Raw genomic sequence first — 20,391 nt, forward strand, 5'->3', positions numbered from 1 at the left:
ACCAGTGACAAAGAGGAAAAGTGGTCTGTTACAGAGACGGGTGAGTTATTCTTCTTTATTCCAGGATAAGAGAGTTATAGAGATATACCCAAACATACACACACATGCACACACTTTTTTTTCTATTATACATATAATTGTTCCCAATACAAAGACCAACAACAAAGTCCTGACATTAAAATTCACTTGCTCCATCTATCAGGTAATCTTATTAGCGTTATCTCAACTAACTCACGTCTTTTTTCTCTCTTCTGTTTAGTTATCTATCTGTATATCTTTCTTTATTTTTACTAATGTATCTTTAAAAAAAAAAAAAACATGCTTGCTTATCCCATCCCAAGCTATTTTCCAACTTTACTACCAGTGACCAGAATGATTAAGTAGAGAACACAGTCCTTTCTCTCACCACAGTCCTCCCTCCCTCTGAATTCCCATTTGCTTGCCTTATCTGTTCCTCCAGTGGCAACCTCTCTGAGCTTTCTTGGGCAGATAGCTGACTTGCAGACAGTGCCTCAGTAGTGCTGAATCTGTGAGCTGCTGCAAAGGACAACCAGGGGACTGTAATGCAACTGCCTGGAACCAGGAAGCCTGTTTAATGAGTGAGTCCTTGGGGGGGCCACAGACCCGACAGGAGTGTCCCTGTATTCATTCAACAGTAATTAAGGCTAATTTAAATACAGCACACCAAGTCTTATTCCTTCCTTTTTTCCTGAAAAAGTCTGTATAAAATGACTGAACCCTTTTTACCTGTATGTAGGGAATTTGCTTATTTTAAGGATCCCTATAGCATAAAAAATCTGTTTCCCAAGGAAAGTAATCTTTTTATAAAACCATTAACTATCCAACAATTTCTCTGTTTCTAAATTCATTGTTGTCATATGGTTTGCTTAAAATGAGAATGAGGGAAGTTATTCTGCCTATCTGGGCCTCCATTTTCTCATCTATAAAATGAGAAGTATGAACTAGTTAATTTCTAAAGTCATAGGATGTATGTCCAGAAGGAATTTTAGAAGCTGACTAGTCCAAATCCTTCATTTTGCAGAAGTGAAAACTGAGGCCCAGGGATGTTAAATTACTAGGTTGCTGGATAGTGTAATGGGCAGAGTGCTAGACTCAGTCAGAGAGACCAAGGTATTTGGACCTTCAGAAACTTACCATCTATGCAACTCTGGGCAAATCACTTGATCTCCTTGCCTCAGTTTCCTTAATTGTAAAATGGGAATAATAATAGTAGTATTTACCCTGTAGGATTGTCATTAGGATCAGCTAAGATAACATGTAGTTTTTTGCAAACCTTAAAGTGTTGTATAAATTTTAGCTATTAAGGTCAAGATAGTATGGTAGTAAATGTCAAAGGAGATAGAAATTCAACTCTTTGACTCCCCAACGAGGGCTCTTTCCACTGTGTCCATATTCCTCACAGTGCTAATATCCTGTAAACTAGTTGTATCTTGCCATTATTCCTCCTCATGAGATGGTACATAACCATCCTAATTCATTCTTGAGTGAAAACTGCATTAAGCAGTCCTCTTTCCCAAAAAGCATTGAGTTTTCTTATTTCACTAATGGAAATGCCATGTATGCCATCCCACTCTGTTTTTGGGGAAAAGCCATCAAAATTAAAGGAATTGTATATAGTTACTTAGCTAGTAAGCATCTGAGGCTGGATTTGAATTCAAGTCCTTCTGAATCCAGGTGGGATGCTCTCCACTGTGCCACCTAGTTGCCCCACCAGTCTCCCTTTTTGTTTTAATTTTAGGCCCTGTTTTAAATTCAGTCCTGGGCTTGGGGCCCTTTGACCTTGTGTAATTTAGTCAGACAATTTAGTCATTCCCAACCTATGAATGGGCCTGGGTGTGGAGAGGGTAACTTTGTGCAAAGGCCAGGCATGTATGAGGAATCATGCCAGTATTTCACCAATCTCAGGTCATGCTCCTGGCCACCCAGGGCACATAGCTTCAAACTAAAGTGCAGAATAGAGCAAAATGTTTCCATCCAGGGATGCCAACGAGGCTCTTAGATTCCACACAAACCACTGTTCCTTCCTACCCCAGTATGCCCTCCTCATATAGAAGTCAGCTAGAATTTCATTAAGTATCCAAGGTAGCTCAACAGCTTCCTATGTCCCTCCAGTGGGTCCCAATGAAGAACCAGGATGAGATCGTAAACTGTGACATTCACCTTCTCTTCTCCTCCCTCCCTATTTGCCTCTCTCTTCTCCTGTTCATTCATTCATATTCTCTCTCTCTCTCTCTCTCTCTCTCTCTCTCTCTCTCTCTCTCTCTCTCTCTCTCTCTCTCTCTCTCTCTCTCTCTCTCTCTCTCTCTCTCTCTCTCTCTCTCTCTCTCTCTCTCTCTCTCTCTCTCTCTCTCTCTCTCTCTCTCTCTCTCTCTCTCTCTCTCTCTCTCCTCTCTCTCTCTCTCTCTCTCTCTCTCTCTCTCTCTCTCTCTCTCTCTCTCTCTCTCTCCTCTCTCTCTCTCTCTCTCTCTCTCTCTCTCTCTCTCTCTCTCTCTCTCTCTCTCTCTCCCTCTCCCTCTCTCTCTCTCTCTCTCTCTCTCTCTCTCTCTCTCTCTCTCTCTCTCTCTCTCTCTCTCTCTCCTCTCTCTCTCTCTCTCTCTCTCTCTCTCTCTCTCTTTCTCTTCTCTCTCCCTCTTCCCTGTGTCTGTGTGATTGGCCAGGATATGGGTAAGGAGAAGATGTGACAGAGATCAGGGTGGTTGCTGGGGTAGCTGGAGTTAAGGCATCCAGTAGGTTAAAAGGTGATTTCCAAAGTCCTGGGTGGGCTTTCTGACCATCCCAGTATCATGGTGAAGAACTAAAGCTTGGGCAAGCAGCCCAAAGCAATGTGGGGACAAAGTGTAGTTTCCTGCCCATTGTCTACTTAGGGCACACCCAGCATGTTCCTGAAGTGAATGGACTTGGAGGAGATCTGGGGGTAGGAAAGGGGGGAGTGCTATTAGGGAGGGCCAGGAGCTGAGGGAGGAAGAACAAGACGAAGATTTGGTGTTTTTCCATTTTTTTCCTCTTTTTTTCAAAAATGAAAACAAATAATATCCTTTCAAGACAATTATACAGACCACACTGCCAGGAGCCCCAGGGGCCCATTGTGGTTGCCCCAAAGTCAACTATACGCACATTGTTGACCTGATTGCCGGAGCAGGCATATGCACGTAGGTTTTTCGAGAATAATTTTAAGTTGTTATTCTCTACATGGAACCATCAAGGTCCAAGTTCAGGATTGACAACATCAGGATTTCTTTGCTCTACTGGTTCATTAATGGGGTTATAGAATCTAGGACTGGATAGAACTTTAGAAACCATCTTATCTAACTCCCTCATTTTACAGATGAGAAAATGGAGGCCCATGAAGGTTCAGTGATTACCCAAAGTCACAAAAGCAGTAAGTGTCCAAGGAAGGATTTCAACCTAAATCCGACTTTCCATGGTGCCATGTTATTTAATTAATAGTTCTTTGGGAAATTCCACAAGAGGTATTGGGTCACTTGATTCTGACATTCAATTCTACCTCTATATTCTCCTCCCTTTAGTAGTATAAGCTGAGTTCTTGGAAAAGTGAATAATCTGGCTCTTTCTAAAGACACAAGGGCTTGGGACAGGAGAAAAGGGAGATATCTGCTAAATGCCTCAGGGTGAACCTAACCCCATAAATCTACCACAAGTTCAGGGTGAAAATAGGCAAGTTCTTCCACTTTTTTTCATCTGCAAATGTTGAGACTATATCTTTCTTGGCTGTCCCCTCTACAGCTAGCATAAGTAAGGGTGTCTTCAGACTTTTGGACATAAACCTATGGACTACAAATTGAGGTCAAATTTCACAACCAGCACCAAGTCCAAGTAGTCAGGTCCAGATTCAGTTCCAAACAGAAACACAAAGACCTACAAAGGAACTCTGATATTCTTGAGAATAAACACACACACACACACACACACACACACACACACACACAGATATAAGCTAATTTGAGAGAGAATAGGCTAGGATCTGAGAAAATTATAAAAGACTTTATGTAAAGGTTGTGCGTTAGTGGAGATTCTAAAAGGAAGAGGTGAGAGATAAAGAGAGGCACCAGTGCTAGAGGAAATAGGAAGTAGAATGTCATGTATAAGAAACTGTAAGGTCAGTTTGTAGTGTACATGAAGGGAAGTTATGTAACATAAATCTAGAATATGAAGGACTTTAAATGATAAACATAGCTTATATTTTAATCTAGAAGTAAGGAGCCATTAGAGTTTATTGAGTAAAGGAGAAACATAATTAGAACTGAGCTTTAGAAAAATGAATTTGTTGACTGTGAAGGATGGCTTGAATTGAGTCAAGGTGACCAATTAGGAGAAGACTATTGCAATAGTCCAGACAATATGTAATAAGGGCCTGAATGAGGGTGGTGGTGGATAAATGGAGAGAAAGGGGCAGGTGCAAGAGACATTTTGGAGTTAAACAAGATTTGACAACTGATTAAGTTTGTGGGATACATGAGAGTGAAGGGTCAAGAATGAATGCTGAACTTTCAACCATTAGCCCAGAGTAGGACAAGCAGTAAGGGGTGCATTCAGCTAATTCCATATGTATACATGAATCACCATTTCAGCTGTACAAAGACCAGGTGGAATGTGACAACTCCTATGTGATTTCAGTAAAAATGGATTGTGGAAATGGTCAAAGAAGAGATTGGAGATGATTTCTAAGGGCTGTTCTCGTGCTAAACTTCTTTGCTTCTCTGTGGCCCTCAGGTCCTATGATCAGAGTGGCCTGGGTAGATTCCCCAGAGTTTGGCCAGGGTCAGACTGTTGAGAGCTGGAAGGGATTTCAGAGATTATTCCATTTAACAGATGAGGACACATAGGTTTAAGGAAAAATTACTTTCCCAAGATGACATGGCTAGTAAATGTTAAGTCCAGGAATTTAAACTAAACTTCCTAACTCCATGCATGGAATCTGTACAACCTCTGCTCCCATATAGAACATATAAACGTAGCAAGTCGTGTCTCCTAAGATCCTAAAAACAAATGTCTTGTTGCCATTAGGCCCTACATAAGAAAAAATGAGGCCAGTAAGAGGATTCAATCACCGTGGTCTAAGTGTTTAATGTTCAGTTCATTAAAGTACCTACCACATGCAAAGGGTAGGGAATATAAGAACCCAAATAAAACTATTACAGGTCTCACAAACTTGTCTGGATGCATGCAACATGCATAGTGGGAGATGAGCAGGGAGAGATCAGAGTAGTCTAGGAAAAACCTGAGCAGGGAGAGACCGCCAGCAGCTGGAGAAATTAGGGAGAATTTGATGGAGAATGTGCCTCTGATTATTCTCTCAGTTTCTATGCCCTTCCCTGTTTTAAATTAAAAGACGCCTACTTTGCTTTCAGAATACCTTCTGCTCTGATCAGCCACTTGCCATTGAGCAAATTTAGACTGAAGGTATTCATTGAACCTTTACTCTTAGCCCTGTGACATACTAGGAGCTGTGGAGATATAGAGGAAATATGTGGCAAGGTTTCTGCTATTGAGAGGCTTACAGTCTAATTGGAACAACAAAACAACTGCATAAAACAGCTATAAGACTGTAATAGGATAGTATATGAGAGTAGCAGACAATGTTGTGGAGTTTTGAAAAGGGAAATGGGTCCACTTACTGCAATGAGTTAACTGGAAAGTCATCATGGGTAAGATGAGGTTTGAGCTGCACTTAGAAGAATGTGCGGGACTCTGTTAAGAGAAGAGGGGAAAGACTTTCTAGGCAGCTGTAAACAAAATGAGCCTTAGAGATTGGCGTGACAGCTCCCCTCAGCCCTAAAGTCCAGAAATTGTTCCAGGGTTAGATGTGAAGAAAGCTAGAAAAAGTATGATTTAAGTGTTTGAGAAAACATTGGTCAATATGGCATATCTTTGAGAATACCTGAGCTATAAATTGGAGGCTGATCACAACAGAGCTTCCAAAGTTCATCTCAAGGTGATTTGTGCCCAAACCATCTTTCTCCTAGTATGGTCTTAGGTGAGGGCTATGAACCAAGGAACACCATGAACTCAGAAGAATCATTACTGAACTCAGAAATAGGAGTTAGTAAGCAAGGTGTGCTGTTATAATGATATAAGGAATAACATAAGGAATAACACTAAATATGTGTATGATTTGGAAAGGAGGTGGTCCTCTTATGTAATAAGGATGAACCATAACAACTAGATAGCCAACTGCTTGCATGGGTGTCAATAAATAAAAGACTCAGTTAAAGAACCTCAGTATTTTGGTAGATGCTCCTTAGAAAACTTGGAGATGAGTTAGTAAAATTAGCAAATGTATAATGTGTCAATCACCAAGAATACAAAGATAGAAATACTTCAAGTAGCTTGTGTTTTATTGAGACAAATATCACATACAGCCATAAGTAGATACAAAATATATAAATGTGTGTATGCATGTATCATTTCTGTTTCTTTGTAGACTGAGGATCTTCCAATATGGTCATTCTGTGCTTTACTAAAGCCAGATCATTTCAAATATCTGATCAGATTTGTTTTATTTTCTCCTTATTAACTGTCCTCCTGAAAGTTCCATCTATGAATGCTCTTAAGATATTGTGGCTCAATTGGTTCTCATTATAAACAGAATATTTTATTTTTACTTCTTCTTGCTGCTTTTTGAGTTCGTACTCTGTAATCTTCCTCCATTCTCCTAGATAATGTTTTGCAAATGTTTGCATTCTAAACTGGTATTGCCTTTGACTGCTTTTAGCAGGAGAATCAAGTATTTTCTGGTTAAGGCAGTTTCTAGACTCTCGTAGCCTCCTCATTGTAGCAACTATTTATTATTCATTAATTTGTGCAGGAAATGGTGATAATCAGTCTTTTTCCATTTCCCATTTTTTGACATTTATATCTTATTTGAATAGATCAGGTTGAAGCTGCTATAATTGTTTTCACCTTTAGCCCTTTGTCTAATTTGATGTTTATTTTAACTGGTTGATGATGTGATTGCACACAAACCGCTGATTCTGATATGACTCACAAATCAATAACCAGTTATTTCCTGTCCCCTAAAATATAATCTGTTTCATTTTTTAAATAACATTTTTCAGTACTTGCTCATGTCCATGTTTAGAGAGTATTTGTATAATAGAGGCAAAAGATTTCAGAGTAATCTATAATTCTTTGTTCACTCTAAAAATAAGAGTGAACAAACTTTAATTATATTTAAAAGAAAAAAAAACCTTCCATCCTTCACAATGATGTTATTGATGATCAGAGTGTATGTTCACTTAATTTAGAAAATCTTGTAAAATTCTTTATAAATTTTCTCTACTTTCTCTAGTGCCTTGGATAATACTATATAAAACTGCAATTCCATCTTTACTGGAAGTTTTCCACAACCCCTGTTCTTTCTAGTGCTTTCATTCTGTTAGTTAGTTCTTATTTATCCAGTATTTAACTTGTTTTGTATATATATTTGTTTGTTTGTTGTCTTCCCCATTAGATTTTAAGTTCCTTGAGAGCAGAAATTGTCTTTTGCCTCTTTATGTGCTTAGCACATCCCTAATACATAGCAAGTGCTTAATAAATGTTGGTAGATTACCTTCTCTCCTTTGTCTAAATTGTTTGCTCACAGGACTCAAATGATGGAGGAGTCAGCAACTCTTCCCCTCATGAGATAGAAAACCACTAGGCCTTACCATCTGTCCTGTCCTTCCTCTATGTTTTGCTTTCCCCTGGGACAAACAACCTAAAGACCTTTGGCCTTGCCATCTACCCCACCACTACACCCTGAAGACTTTAAGATTTCTCTGTTATCCCTACAGCTATACTTTCTTTTATGTGTTGTCTCCCCCATTTGGAGTGTGAACTTCTTGAGATTAGTTACTATCTGTTTTGCTAGTTGTTACCATCAGCATTTAGCAAAGTATTTAGCACACAGTAAGTACTTAATACATGCTTTTTCATTCATTCTATTCATTCATGGACGCAGTGATGGGAAACTGAAAGGGAAGAGCAAGTATTGAGGCAAAGATATCGTTTTTTTTATAGCAGCTTCTTTCTGCCTGGGCACTCAGTAGTTATGGATGGAGAGCATATTAGACAGTAAGTACAACCTAGTAGAAGGTTTTAAGGAAGGAAGCGTCCAAAGTCAGTCCCTGAGTGTGACTGGTGGTAAAACATCACACCAAGATTCATTAATGGTATAGAGTCCAGGAAGAAGCAGGTCCAAGTTGGGTAGGCACCTTGTAGTCTCCCAGACTCTGGTGTTTAGTGGCAGTGGAGATCTGCAGTATTGTCATGTAAACGCAAGGGATTGTAGTATAGTATACTGAGCACTCACCCTGAAGTCAGGCGAATCTAAGCTCTAATCTGGTCTCAAACACTAGCTGTGTGACTCTGTTTCCCCCCAAAAAGAATAAATGCAAACCTAGTCTTTCATTCATAACCTTCATTTCAGTTCTGAAACCCATCACATATCCTACAAGATTCCTGCTCTTTCTTCAACAACAATCCTTTTCCTGTTCTTCCTACCTGTTGATGTATTTTATTATATATAACATCATTTAGATTCCTAGGTCGGTGGACCTTCCTCCATTTTTTTTTCTATAAGGACTTGGGCATCACCTAATCCATGCTTTTATTATTATTACTATTTTTATTTAAATTATTATTGATCAAAAAAAAAATTATTATTGATCAAATTAGATAAACATTGTAAGTTTGTTAATACCAATGCTAGTTGTTATTGTGGTTACATATCTATAATAATAATACATAGTTTTATCCACAGGGATTTGGTTTAGTATTAAAAGAAGCTTCTCACTTTCAGAATTATTCATGACAAAGTCTTTCTCTCCCAATGCAGGGTTATCATCCAATGCCCCATGAAGCAGAGATTGCACACACTAAGAAATTATTCCGACGGAGAAGAAACGACCGGAGGTAGGAAAGACTGAATCTTGAGTTTTCTTTCTCCTTAGCCTACTTGCTTTCCTGTCATGGTGCTATCCAGGTCTTGTCTTTATGATTGCTCAGCCTGTTAAGATGGTATGGTAACAGTTAGAGTGATTGGGTGGGAAGGGATCACCCAGAGATATAAAATAGTTCTTTTGTTTTTTTAGTAGTTTAGTACTTTTAAGTAGTTTTTAGTAGCTTTTAAAATAGTTTTAGTAATAGTTTTACATTGTTGTAGTTATTGTTTATGTAATATTTTTTCATAAACATCCCCCCAACTCAGCATTTGCACTCAGGGGTTTGATCCTCCCAAAGAATGGCTTTTATTAGGTTCTTGAAGTATCTTGTGTGATTGATTTCCTAAAACTAGACCTTATGAGGCTCCATCAATCTATGTGTTTCTCATGAACAGTCAGCCAGTAGAAACAATAAGCTATGGCAGTTGCAAAAATGGCATGGGAAAAATAGGAACCTCAAAACATGTCCTACCCATTTTAGAATGCACTCTCCTAGAAAACAAAGTATCTGGGAACACACCCTTGCAATTCAGTGGTAGTAATGAGGCAAACTCATAAGGATACATGTGGCCAAGTCATCTCCCTGTCTGTCTGTCTGTCTCTGTCTCTCTCTCTCTCTGTCTCTCTCTCTCTCTCTCTCTCTCTCTCTCTCTCTCTCTCTCTCTCTCTCTCTCTCTGTGTGTGTGTGTGTGTGTCTTTCTTCTCTCTCCCCTCTCTCTCTTTTATCTTTCTCTCTTCTCTATCTTTTCTCTCTTTCTATTTCTTTTTCTGTCTTTCTCCCTCTCTCTGTCTGTCTGTCTCTTTGGCTGTCTTTCTCCCTCTCTTTCTCTGTCTCTGTCTCTCTCTGTCTCTCTCTGTCTCTCTCTGTCTCTCTCTCTCTCTCTCTCTCTCTCTCTCTCTCTCTCTCTCTCTCTCTCTCTCTCTGTCTCTCACACACACACACACACACACACACACACACACACACACACTCTTACACACACCATCTTGAGTTCATTGTCTCTACTAAGTGGGTTATTTAACTGGGATCTTAGGGTCTGCTTCTCAGTTCAACGCTTAATGACCAGGGCCAGCCCTCTTTTGACTCCATACTTGGTTCTCTTTTCTGCCAAGTGTCATACACTCACTCTCTCTGTATTCATGTCTGTCTAAAGGGTGTATATCTCTGCTCCCCCAACTGTGTCTCAAACTCTCTAATTGGCCCTCTTGATCCTCCAGCTGCTGAATAATAAGTCTTCTAGGCAAGCAGCTCTGATGTTAGGCACTATTGCTGATTTTTAAAAGGCAGAAAAGAGAAATCCTTTCTTTCCCATTGAAGAGCAATTCCTTCTGGGGCCAGGTTCTTCTATTTCTGTTTCCTAGCCTGGACTGCCTTGCATTGTTGGATTTAGCTGCTGTTTAAAACCTCCAGGGATGTGTTGAGCTATTGGAGGAGTGAAAAATCATACATTTGGTTCTGCTTATTTCATTCTGTACCAATTCATAAAAATTTTCCCTGGTGTTTTCCCCCCAGATATTTGTTATTTCTTTGTGCATTTATTCTCTAAGAAGTTTCTGAATATATAATTGATATTTGGTATTACTGTGTATTGAATTCCTCCAGGGGTAAAGTGACAGACAGCTTACAAATTTACTATTATTAAAGATTTTCCTAAGCAAGGAGACTAAACTACCATCTATTGCAAAGAAAGTGCTTTCTTAGGACTCTAGAAAATGAAGAGGTGTCTGCCTATCTTTGATAGGAATGGCCTCAAGGTCAATGTGATTTCTACCCAATTTTCTACCATAGTGACTTCACATTATGCTCAGTCTTTTTTTGTTTATTTGTTTTTTGGTGGTTTTTTTTTTTTTTTCTGTCTGCACCTGTACTTTCACTGGTAAAGAATGAGAGAACTCTCCCTAGCATTGCAGATAGGCATCTTTTTCTTCAGTTTATGGACCTAGCAAGTTGCTGGAGCAATAAGGTATTAATTTTGTGGCCCAGTGTCACACATCCAGTATGTGTCAGATGCAGGACCCAGACTTTCCTGACTATCATTTATGACATGCTACCTCTCAAGAATTTGAGCATTCAATTCATAGGGCTTTAAATACAAAGTATTAGGTAGCTTCCTCTTTCAGGACATGCTAAGGCTCTGCCCTCTCTGTTTCATTAAAGGAGCTATGTATATGTGTCTGTTTCTATCTCTGTCTTTTTCACTCTGTCTCTGTCTGTCTGTCTCTGTCTCTCTGTTTCTATGTGACCAATGACCAAAGCCATTGCAAGAAAGTACATAATGGGAATTTATCTTAAGGCTGGAGAATTGGGATGTTTAACATAAAGTAGTTGGTTGTGGATTGGTGGGGTTACTAGCATGGGAAATCACGAAAAGCTTCATGTAGAAAGAGGCACTTGACTTGCTTCTTGAAGGAAGAGAGGGATTCTTTGAGTTAGAGATGAGATAGTGCATTCCAAGCATGGGGTAAAGTAACTAGGACAAAAGTATGTAAATGGGAGATTGCAGATAATGTGTGAGAAGCAGAGAAAGTCATTTTGGTTGCATTGTAGAGTTCAAGAAGGGGAGTAATGTGCAATGAGACTGAAAAGATAGTTTGGAAGCAGGTCATAAAGGGTTTAAAAGCTAAGCAGCATAATTTATATTTGATTTTAGAATAAGAAAACATTTGCTCATGACAGTGGAAAGACATTTGGGAGGCTATGGCAGGGATGAGGGTTCTGACTAAAGGTAGTAGCTACATTAATGGAGAAAAGTAGCTGGATGAAGATAGCAATAGCAAGATTTGTCAATTGATTGGATATGAAAAGTAAAACTAGATTAAAGAGTCGGGAATAATGCCAATTAAAAATAAGGAAATTTGAAAGAAGGGTAGATTTGAGGGAAAAAAGACACAGTTCCATTTTGGAAATGTTGAAGTTGACATCCAATTTGACATGACCAAGAGATAATTAATGAAGAAAGACTGAAGCTTAAGGCTATAAAAATCTAGGAGTCATCAACATAGAGATGATTTTCATTCCCATACATTGAGAAAGTGTAGGTAAAGTAGAGGAGGGACCTTGGGACAAAACTTTAGGCTACATTCCACAATTAAAGGATGTGATTTAAGCTATCAAATGCTGCTGAGAAAGAGCAGTTAGGAAAGTAGGAGGAAAACACCTAACAGTAATGTTGGAAAAGCCCAGATAAGAAGAATATCCAGGAGGAAAGAAATATTAGAAATGTTAACAGTGCCATATATGAAAACTAGGACAAGAAAGATGAGGAATGAAAAGACCAGAAGATTTGGCAAGTAGGCAATTATTGATAATTTTGGAAAAAGCAGTTTCATTCCAGTGATGAGGTCAGAAACTAGATGCAAAGTGTTGAGTGAGTGACATGTGATATTGCTATATGTAGGGGACAGCTACAGCTTTTTCTTTAGAGTTTGACTGAGAAAGTGAGAAGAGCTGTAGGACAATAATTTGAGCAGATGGGAGGTCTAGTAAATATATATATTTTTTTAAAGATGGGAGAGACTTTGGCAAGTTTCAAGGCAGTAGGAAAGGAACTAGTAAATATGAGGAGAAACTGGAGATTAGCAAGAGAGAGGAAATGACTGAAATTGCAATCAGCCGAAGAAAAGGAGTGGAATCAAGAGCACATATGAGGGTTTGGCCTTGACAAGAAGGATCACTTCTGAGGTTGGGGGAAAGAAGGAGAGTGTAGAGGATGATGCTGAGAAGTGTTGAGATAAAGAGAATTTTCTCAAGGAAGAGACAAGGTTCTCAACTAAGAGGCTTGAGTAGAGAAAAGGAGAAGTGTCGAAGCTTTTGTGAAGAGTTCAAAAAGGAATTAATTAAGGAAGAATAAAAGGATTATCTTGCTCCAATGAGGACCTAGTTGAAGCTAAGAAACATGAATGTTTAATATATCAGTCAATACAATTGTGTGACTTTTTCCAGTTCTAGTCAAACTATTCTGAATATATCCGCTTACTTCACTGTGAAAGGAATAAATATAGGTAGTATAAAAACAAAAAATATCAATACAGTTTTATTTTAAAAACAACAGATTCTCTCAATCCAAAGCCACTAGACCATATTTAGACACCCAAAGGGGCTCCTAAGGTGTTCTCTGAGCCTAATAATATTTGAAAAGTTACTCTAAAATATTAAGTATTTGATTTTTGCCCTCCTAGCTATTGGAAAGACTGTGGTTATGGCCTAAATAACTTTCCAGTTCTTCATATTTAACTTTAGAATACTATTATGTCTTTTTAAATTTTTTCAATAGTATTTTATTTTCCAGATACATATAAAAATAGTTTGCAACATTTCATTTTTGTAAGATTTTTCTCCCTCCTCCTCCTTTATTTTCCCTCTCCCTAAGACAGCAAGCAGTCTGATATAGATTAAAAAGTACAATTCTTTTAAACATTATCATATTTGTCATGCTGAAAAATCAAATCAAAAGGAAAACCACTAAAAAGAAAAAAAAAAAAACAAAAATGTGAAAATGTGCTTTGATCCACATTCAGTCTCCATAATTCTGAGTGCATATAGCATTTTCCATCCTGAGTTTATTGGAAATGTGTTGAATCACTGCATTATTGAAAAGAGCCAAGTCCATCACAGTTGATCATCACATAATCTTGTTGTTACAGTGTGCAATGTTTTCTTGGTTCTACTCACTCAGCATCAATTCATATAAGTCTTTCTGGCTTTTCTGAAATCAATGCTATATGTCTTTTAACCTAGCATATTTGCCTTCCAAATTATTCATCAGTTAGGCTAATGTGTAGATTAGTTTAGTATCCTCGGTACATACTAGCTAGTTGCCGGAGGAGGTAATCCAGAAGTAAGGGGCAACCAGTTTCAAAGGAATGATGAGCCAATGAAAGCTTATAGAAATCAGTTTATCTAGGTATAAATGCAAGGTGGCTGCTTTCATATGGGGAGACTTTCCTGCTATGTAATTAAGGTCTGGAAAGGCCCTCCAGGATTGCCTTCTAGGAATGCCCTTCATGAGAATATAGGCACTCTACCTTCCCACAAAGGATTTGGAGTTAACTGCCTTGTTGCAGATGTACAAACTTCATTTCCTAAGGCCTAGGATTTTGTGTTTCTTAATGATTTAGAATAGAGTTTTTTGAACTGTTATTCCAGAACTTCAGGGCCTTAAGAACTTGCTGAGAATCTGTGGGATATTTTTAGATCTTGTTGTTGTATGTGAAGTTACTGGAATTTTTAATATCTGAATCTATATGATGATATTATTTCCAAATCCAGTTTCTTTATCTTCTTCCATCTTCCAACTGATGCTCTGTTCATCCTGTAGCTATGCATCTGTTCTCAATTACAGTCTTGTACTGACCACTTAACAAATAGTATCACTTTATTATAATGGGCAGCTAGGAGGTGCCAGAGTGCATAGAGTACCAGGCTTGGAGTCAGGAAGTCTCTCCCTGAGTTCATATTCTGAGTAAGTAACTTAACTCTGCTTGCCTCAGTTCCACATCTGTAAAATGGGCTGGAATAGGACCAGTTAAACTACGCCAGTATCTTTTATCAAAAAAACCCCAGATAGGATCATAGAGAGTTGGACACGACTGAAAAATGATACATTTACAAATATGTGTGTATGTTTATATTTATCTACATATCTGTCTCTATATAAATGCATACATATATGTGTACATATTTATGAGTATACACATATACACACAAATTTACACATTGTATTTATACATTTATAATACATTTATGTGTGTGTGTTGAGAGAGAGAGAGATAAAGGGGAAAAGTTTCTGTGATTTCATAAAATTTGACCCTAGTCTGTCTCCCAGAGTCACTGGAAGGGAGCCCATGAATTCTTTTCCCTCAGTGACTGACAGAATGGAACAAATAATGAAATAAATTGCTCCAGATAGATGCCCGGAGATCTGAGGATAATAGCAAATGTAGGTCATCCTCCCAGGCAGAGCCACAGATGATGCTGAGCTCTGTGAGTGATGATGCTGCCAGCTACAAAGGACAGCCTCATATACTGTAGTCACCCCTCCACACAGATGCTAACCTGTGTCATCTTCACTCAGCCATCAACAAACATTTAGTGAGTGCTTACTGTTTGAAAGCCATCATAATGTAGGTACTTCAGGGGATATAGATGTGCCAGGAACAAGGATCCTGCCCTTGAAAAGCTTGTAATCTTGTTGAGAAGAACAAGCCCACAAATAAACATAGTGACTTAAAGCTATTTAAGTGCCAAATAAGGGATATCAACCCAGGCTATTCCTAAGGGTACACAAGGATTTCAAGCTATTCTTTGGAATGGAGAACCTGGGACAAACCAAATATAGTTTTCTCCTCTCCCAGTCTTTTTAATAGTAGTATAAGATATCAAGATAAAGGGAGCATCTAGGGCTTCCAAAGAGGCTGCCCTCACCACTTGGCCATCCTGTGAATAAGAACTTTGAGCAAGTTTCTCGTATCACTTTGTACCTCTCTCTCATATGCCTATCACATTTTGTTTCAAAGTTTTTGCAAACGTATCTTATCTTTCATCTTCTAATGTAGGTTCTTAAGGGTCAGGAAGATGCAAAAGTTTGCAAGGCACTCTCTTCCAAACAGCACTGTGAATTAGATAGGGCATATATTATTTTATCCATTTTATAGATGGGAAACTGAAAAACTCAAAGAGGGTCAATGTCTTTTATTCTCTTTATACTGTATATAAAATACAATATAGCTGTGTGTGTATATATATATATATATGTATATTATATGTATATACATATATGTATACACATACACACAATAAGTATATATATAATTATTTACTGTATTCATAGTAAGTATAGCTGAGATTTGAACCCAAGTTTTAAGGCCAGTGTTCTTCTCACAGCATCATGCCATCTTTTGTACCCTCCAAACTTTTTTTTAGCACCAGGTGGGAGAATTCTTTCCACCTCCCCCCCCCCCACCTACTGTAGGTTGACTTTCTGAGTCAGTGCCAGAAACATGAAGCCTTGGCAATTGTTCATTTACAGTACCTAAGGGGATGCTCAGAGTAAGCAATAAAGGGTATAGGAGTAAGAGGAGAGAGAAATCTATGTGTCTTTATGTGCTATGTTGGAGGCAGAGGAGGATGAAAGTAAGTAAGATCACCAGATAAGTCTTCTTTGAAAACAAAAGAGCATTCTTGCCCAGACACTCTGCCCATGTTCAGACCAGTCCCCTACTAAAGATAAGCAGCTTCCATGGAGATTCAAAGGCCGGTGAATTAAAGAGACAGTGTCCAGCACACAGCAACTGTTAAGGTCAAAGCAAAAAGCCCATGGAAATTTGACCAAAATCCTGGGATCAGGAGAAAAACAATTGATTTTAATGGATATTCATTAATTCTGACTTGGAAGTAATCACAATGTGGCTGTAGTCTTGAACCCCCTTTACCGTGTAAGGATCTGAAATGACCGAAGTTTGGATGTATTTGATAGCAACAAGGATTTCCCATAGTATTATTTTCATAGGATGGCCTAATTCTCTTGGTCAGAAAGGCTGACTGTCAGGAAGGAGCCAGGAGGCAGTATGGTACAATAGGAACACTTGGGCATCCAAAGGGTCAAGGTTCAAATCTACTTTGAATTGCTCCTACCTTTATGACTTCACTGTGAACCTCATTTTCTTTATCTCTAACACAGACGGATTGGGACTTCAGAGGCCTCTCCATTTAGACCTAGAGTCCTTAGAATTTGCCATAATGAATTTTATTGTTTAAGACAGTACTGTCTCAACTTCCATTGGGAGCTGGTAAGTTTTCTACATGTGGAGAAACATGGTGATCTAGGAACCAGGAAACCTGGGCAGGGTTCTGCTCTGGTGTGGGACCTGGGACAGATCACTTAGGTTATGTTTGTTATCCCCTCTATAAAATGGCAATAATATCTTATGTACTTCAGCGTTATCATGAGAATCAAATGATATAATATATGAGAAACATACTGAAAAGCACAGGCTATCAAAATGGAGGTAGTTTTATTTGTGTAAAACTGGTTGAAACTAATCAATGACCATAAGCCAATCACTTTCAACATCTGAGCCTCAGTTTCCTTTTCTGGAAAATGAGGTGGTTGGGCTAGATTAACTGTAAATGCTTTTCCAACTCTGATACTCTGTGACTGCTATTGGGGTTTTTGTCATCTCTTTTCCTTAGGAGGTATCCTGAGAAGCAGTTATGTTTATTCTCCCATTATATGGTCGGAAAAATGAATGTCTGTGCACTAAGTCTTCTAGATCAAAAGGGATTTCTTGGATAACTGCCATGCATTATGACTGACTTTGTGGGTAGTTTCAGCAATGTCTATACCAATCCCTGTGCTTAATGTGCCAATTCTGGCTAGGTAAGTTAGACACACACACAATTAGAATACAAACATATAGTAAATTGTAGGCTAGTTTAGGGTCAGCAGGGCAGCTAAATGGAACAGTTCCAGAGTCAGGAATTCTCATCTTTCTAATCTGGCCTCAGATACTTAATAGCTGTGTGACTCCGGGCAAGGCATTTTGCCTCAATTTCCTTCTCTGAAAATGAGCTGGAGAAAGAAATGGCAAACCCCTCCCGTCTCCTTGCCGAGAAAACCCCAAATGGGGTCATGAAGAGGTGGACGTAGTGAACCACCACAAGAGGAGCTGAGAGCTGCATATTAATAGGACATGGGATCTACAGTAAATGAGATGAATAAGAAAGAACACTGGCTTCTAATTTCTTAGTCCCTTGACTGTTAGATTAATTCATTGGACTGTTTCAAATCTCAAAACTCTTAAGCCCCAGAGAATTCTTCCTCTTGATATTTTAGTCAAATGTAGTTATTAGATGCCCATAACCCATGTGTGTGTGTGTGTCCACAAAAGAACAGGATATCCATTTTCCAGATTAATTTTTTTCATTAAGTCAAGTCTCAGAACATTTATTTTGTGTGGAAAGCAGATTGTAGAGAAAGAATTCCATACCTAGTCCTATTTAAAGCCTCAGATGGCACAACTGTGTAAAATGAAGGCAGGAAAATTCACCATCATGAATTTACCACTGACACCATGTCTGAAAGAATGCTTGGTTTCTAAACAGCACGTCCAGAGACAGCTTTCTCCTCTAATGCTTTTACCCTATTCTTTGCCCTTCCATTATGCCTTCTGGAGCCAGTTCCATTGCCAGCAAACTGCCCTTAATATAATATCTATGCCCAATCCTTTTTTCAAGGTATATAGGAGGCCCAATGAATCCCCTTGGACTTGGGAGTCAGAAAGACCTAGAGGTTCTGATCCTAACTCAGATACTTATTTAGTTATATAACCTCTCAATTTCAGTTTCCTCATCTATAAAAGAGGATTAAATGATAGGATCTACCTCTGGGTTTTCATAAGGATCAAATGAATGCTTCTTGTTTGAGGCCAAAAATTATTCCTCCCTGCAGTTTGTGCCATCTAGAATCATCAGTCCAGCCTTCTACTCAAGTGTAAGAATCTTCATTAATTCTTGAAAAGATATCATCCAGACTCTTCCAAAATATTCCAGGGTCAGAAAGGAGAGCTCGGTATTTTTCAAGACAACTTATTTTATTTTTTGGACTCCTGGAATTGTTAGAGAGACCTTCTCTGTACATTGAGCCTTGAATCTGCTTCCTAGTAATTTGTAGCCACTGAAGATCTAGTTTTCTAATGAATATAATAGATATATAATGAATAAATCTAATCTTTCTTCAGGGTAACATGCTTTCAGATATTTAAGTTCTATCAAATCTTCTCTTTTTCAGCTTAATATTGAGTTTAAGTTTCTTCAAGAGTTATTTGACATGAATTCAAGGCGCTTTAGTAACTTGCTGCCTTCTAGACATATACTCCCTTTTGTCAGTGACCCTCTTAAAATGTAGTCTCACTATTCTCAAATACAATGAAACTATTACCTCCTTTTTATTGAGCATTACATTACTGTTTAAGCAGCCTAAAATTGCATTAATTTTCAGGGGGAAAGGAGGCAACCACATCATACTATTGACTGAATATTGAATCAACTAAAAGCCCTAAGTATTTTTCATATGTAATCAAACAAAAGTTAAACCCAATATTGTATTTTCCTAAGCACAATTCTTGTTGTTTGGTGGCTGTTAATCTACGTGTAAAATTTTACATTCACTGCTATTAAATTTCATCTTATTTTTGGCTCTTTGTCTTAAAAAAAAAAATAAGATTTATTTTCTGTGTTTCCATCAATTTTTAAGGCTTTGATCCTGCTATTCCATGTATTAGATATTCCTCTGACTTTATATTAGCCATAAATTTGATAAATATGCTTACTCTGTCATTATCTAAGTCAGTGGTAAAAATATGGATGAGAGGACCACTCTAGTTTAATATTTATCTATTAATGTTCTTTGAATATAGTTGTTAAAAAAAGACAAATCCTCCCAATTGCATTGCAATTTAGTGCATATTTCTCCACCTTCTCCAAAGACATGAAAGGCTTTGTCAGAGGTTTTGCCTGAAATCCAGGCTACAGAATGTAACAGGCAAGCCTATCCAAAAAATGAAATGAGATTAAACTTGGCATGTTTTACTTAGTGAATCCATGCTGGTTCCTAGTAATCACTACTTCCTATTTTGAATGATCATAAACCATCTGTTTTAGAATCCTTTCCAAAATTTGTTGGCCATAGATATCAGGCTCATAATTCTTGATCTCTAAATATACTTTCCCCTCTTTATTTAAGAATTGGAACAGCCATCTTAAGCCTTTCCTTACCTATCAATAAGTCCTCATTAATTGTTGACGTTGATTAAGTGATCTTAATTTCAAGTTCTTTCCATTCTCTGATATATAATTTATTTTAGCATGGAATAGATAGGTTCTTGCTCACCTGTCTTAATCTCTACTTCTCTCTTAGCTATATTTGTTCTGCTTTTTAAATTCAGAGGTCTTTTTATTTAGAATCATAGATTACTTGGAAAAGACCTCAGAAGTCATCTTGTTTAATCTGTGCAAGGACAGAAATTCTTTTTAACCTCTTCCCTGATGACAGAACACACAGTTTCAGGTTACTTAAAGACCTTCAGTGATGGGCTAGGGTCTCATTCACTACCTTCCTAAACAATCCATTTTACTTTTAGCTAGAACTGATTGTTAAGAAAAATTAATTTTAAAGGAGATAAACTCTACTTGTCTTTGCCCTCGGGGACCAAGTAAAACCTAATTCCTCTTCCAAATAATGACATCCAGTAGAGAAGATGGAAGGTAAATAGAAGTTGTATAGATGTCCAGATAGGCATTCAATCAATAAGCATTGAGTTTCTGCTGGGTGTCTGGCTCTATGCCTGGTAATGTCAAGGCAAAAAGATAAAGAAACGACATGGTGCCTGACTGTAGGGTTTTAAATAAAGATAGAATAAGAAGATTAAT

At 38.1% G+C, this 20,391-nt stretch overlaps 1 protein-coding gene across 10 annotated transcripts in view; it reads left to right on the forward strand.

Annotated features, from left to right (window-relative positions):
- CTIF (cap binding complex dependent translation initiation factor) overlaps window positions 1-20,391 on the forward strand; it is a 486,242-nt gene that overhangs the window by 253,797 nt on the left and 212,054 nt on the right. For all 10 annotated transcript variants that reach the window (XM_074279342.1, XM_074279337.1, XM_074279344.1 and 7 more), the window contains one exon: window positions 8,858-8,934. In XM_074279342.1, the coding sequence (XP_074135443.1) occupies window positions 8,858-8,934 (77 nt within the window). The remainder of the gene's footprint in view (window positions 1-8,857; window positions 8,935-20,391) is intronic.

This window comes from Sminthopsis crassicaudata, chromosome 1 (assembly GCF_048593235.1).
Source record: "Sminthopsis crassicaudata isolate SCR6 chromosome 1, ASM4859323v1, whole genome shotgun sequence".
NCBI classification, from domain to species: domain Eukaryota; kingdom Metazoa; phylum Chordata; class Mammalia; order Dasyuromorphia; family Dasyuridae; genus Sminthopsis; species Sminthopsis crassicaudata.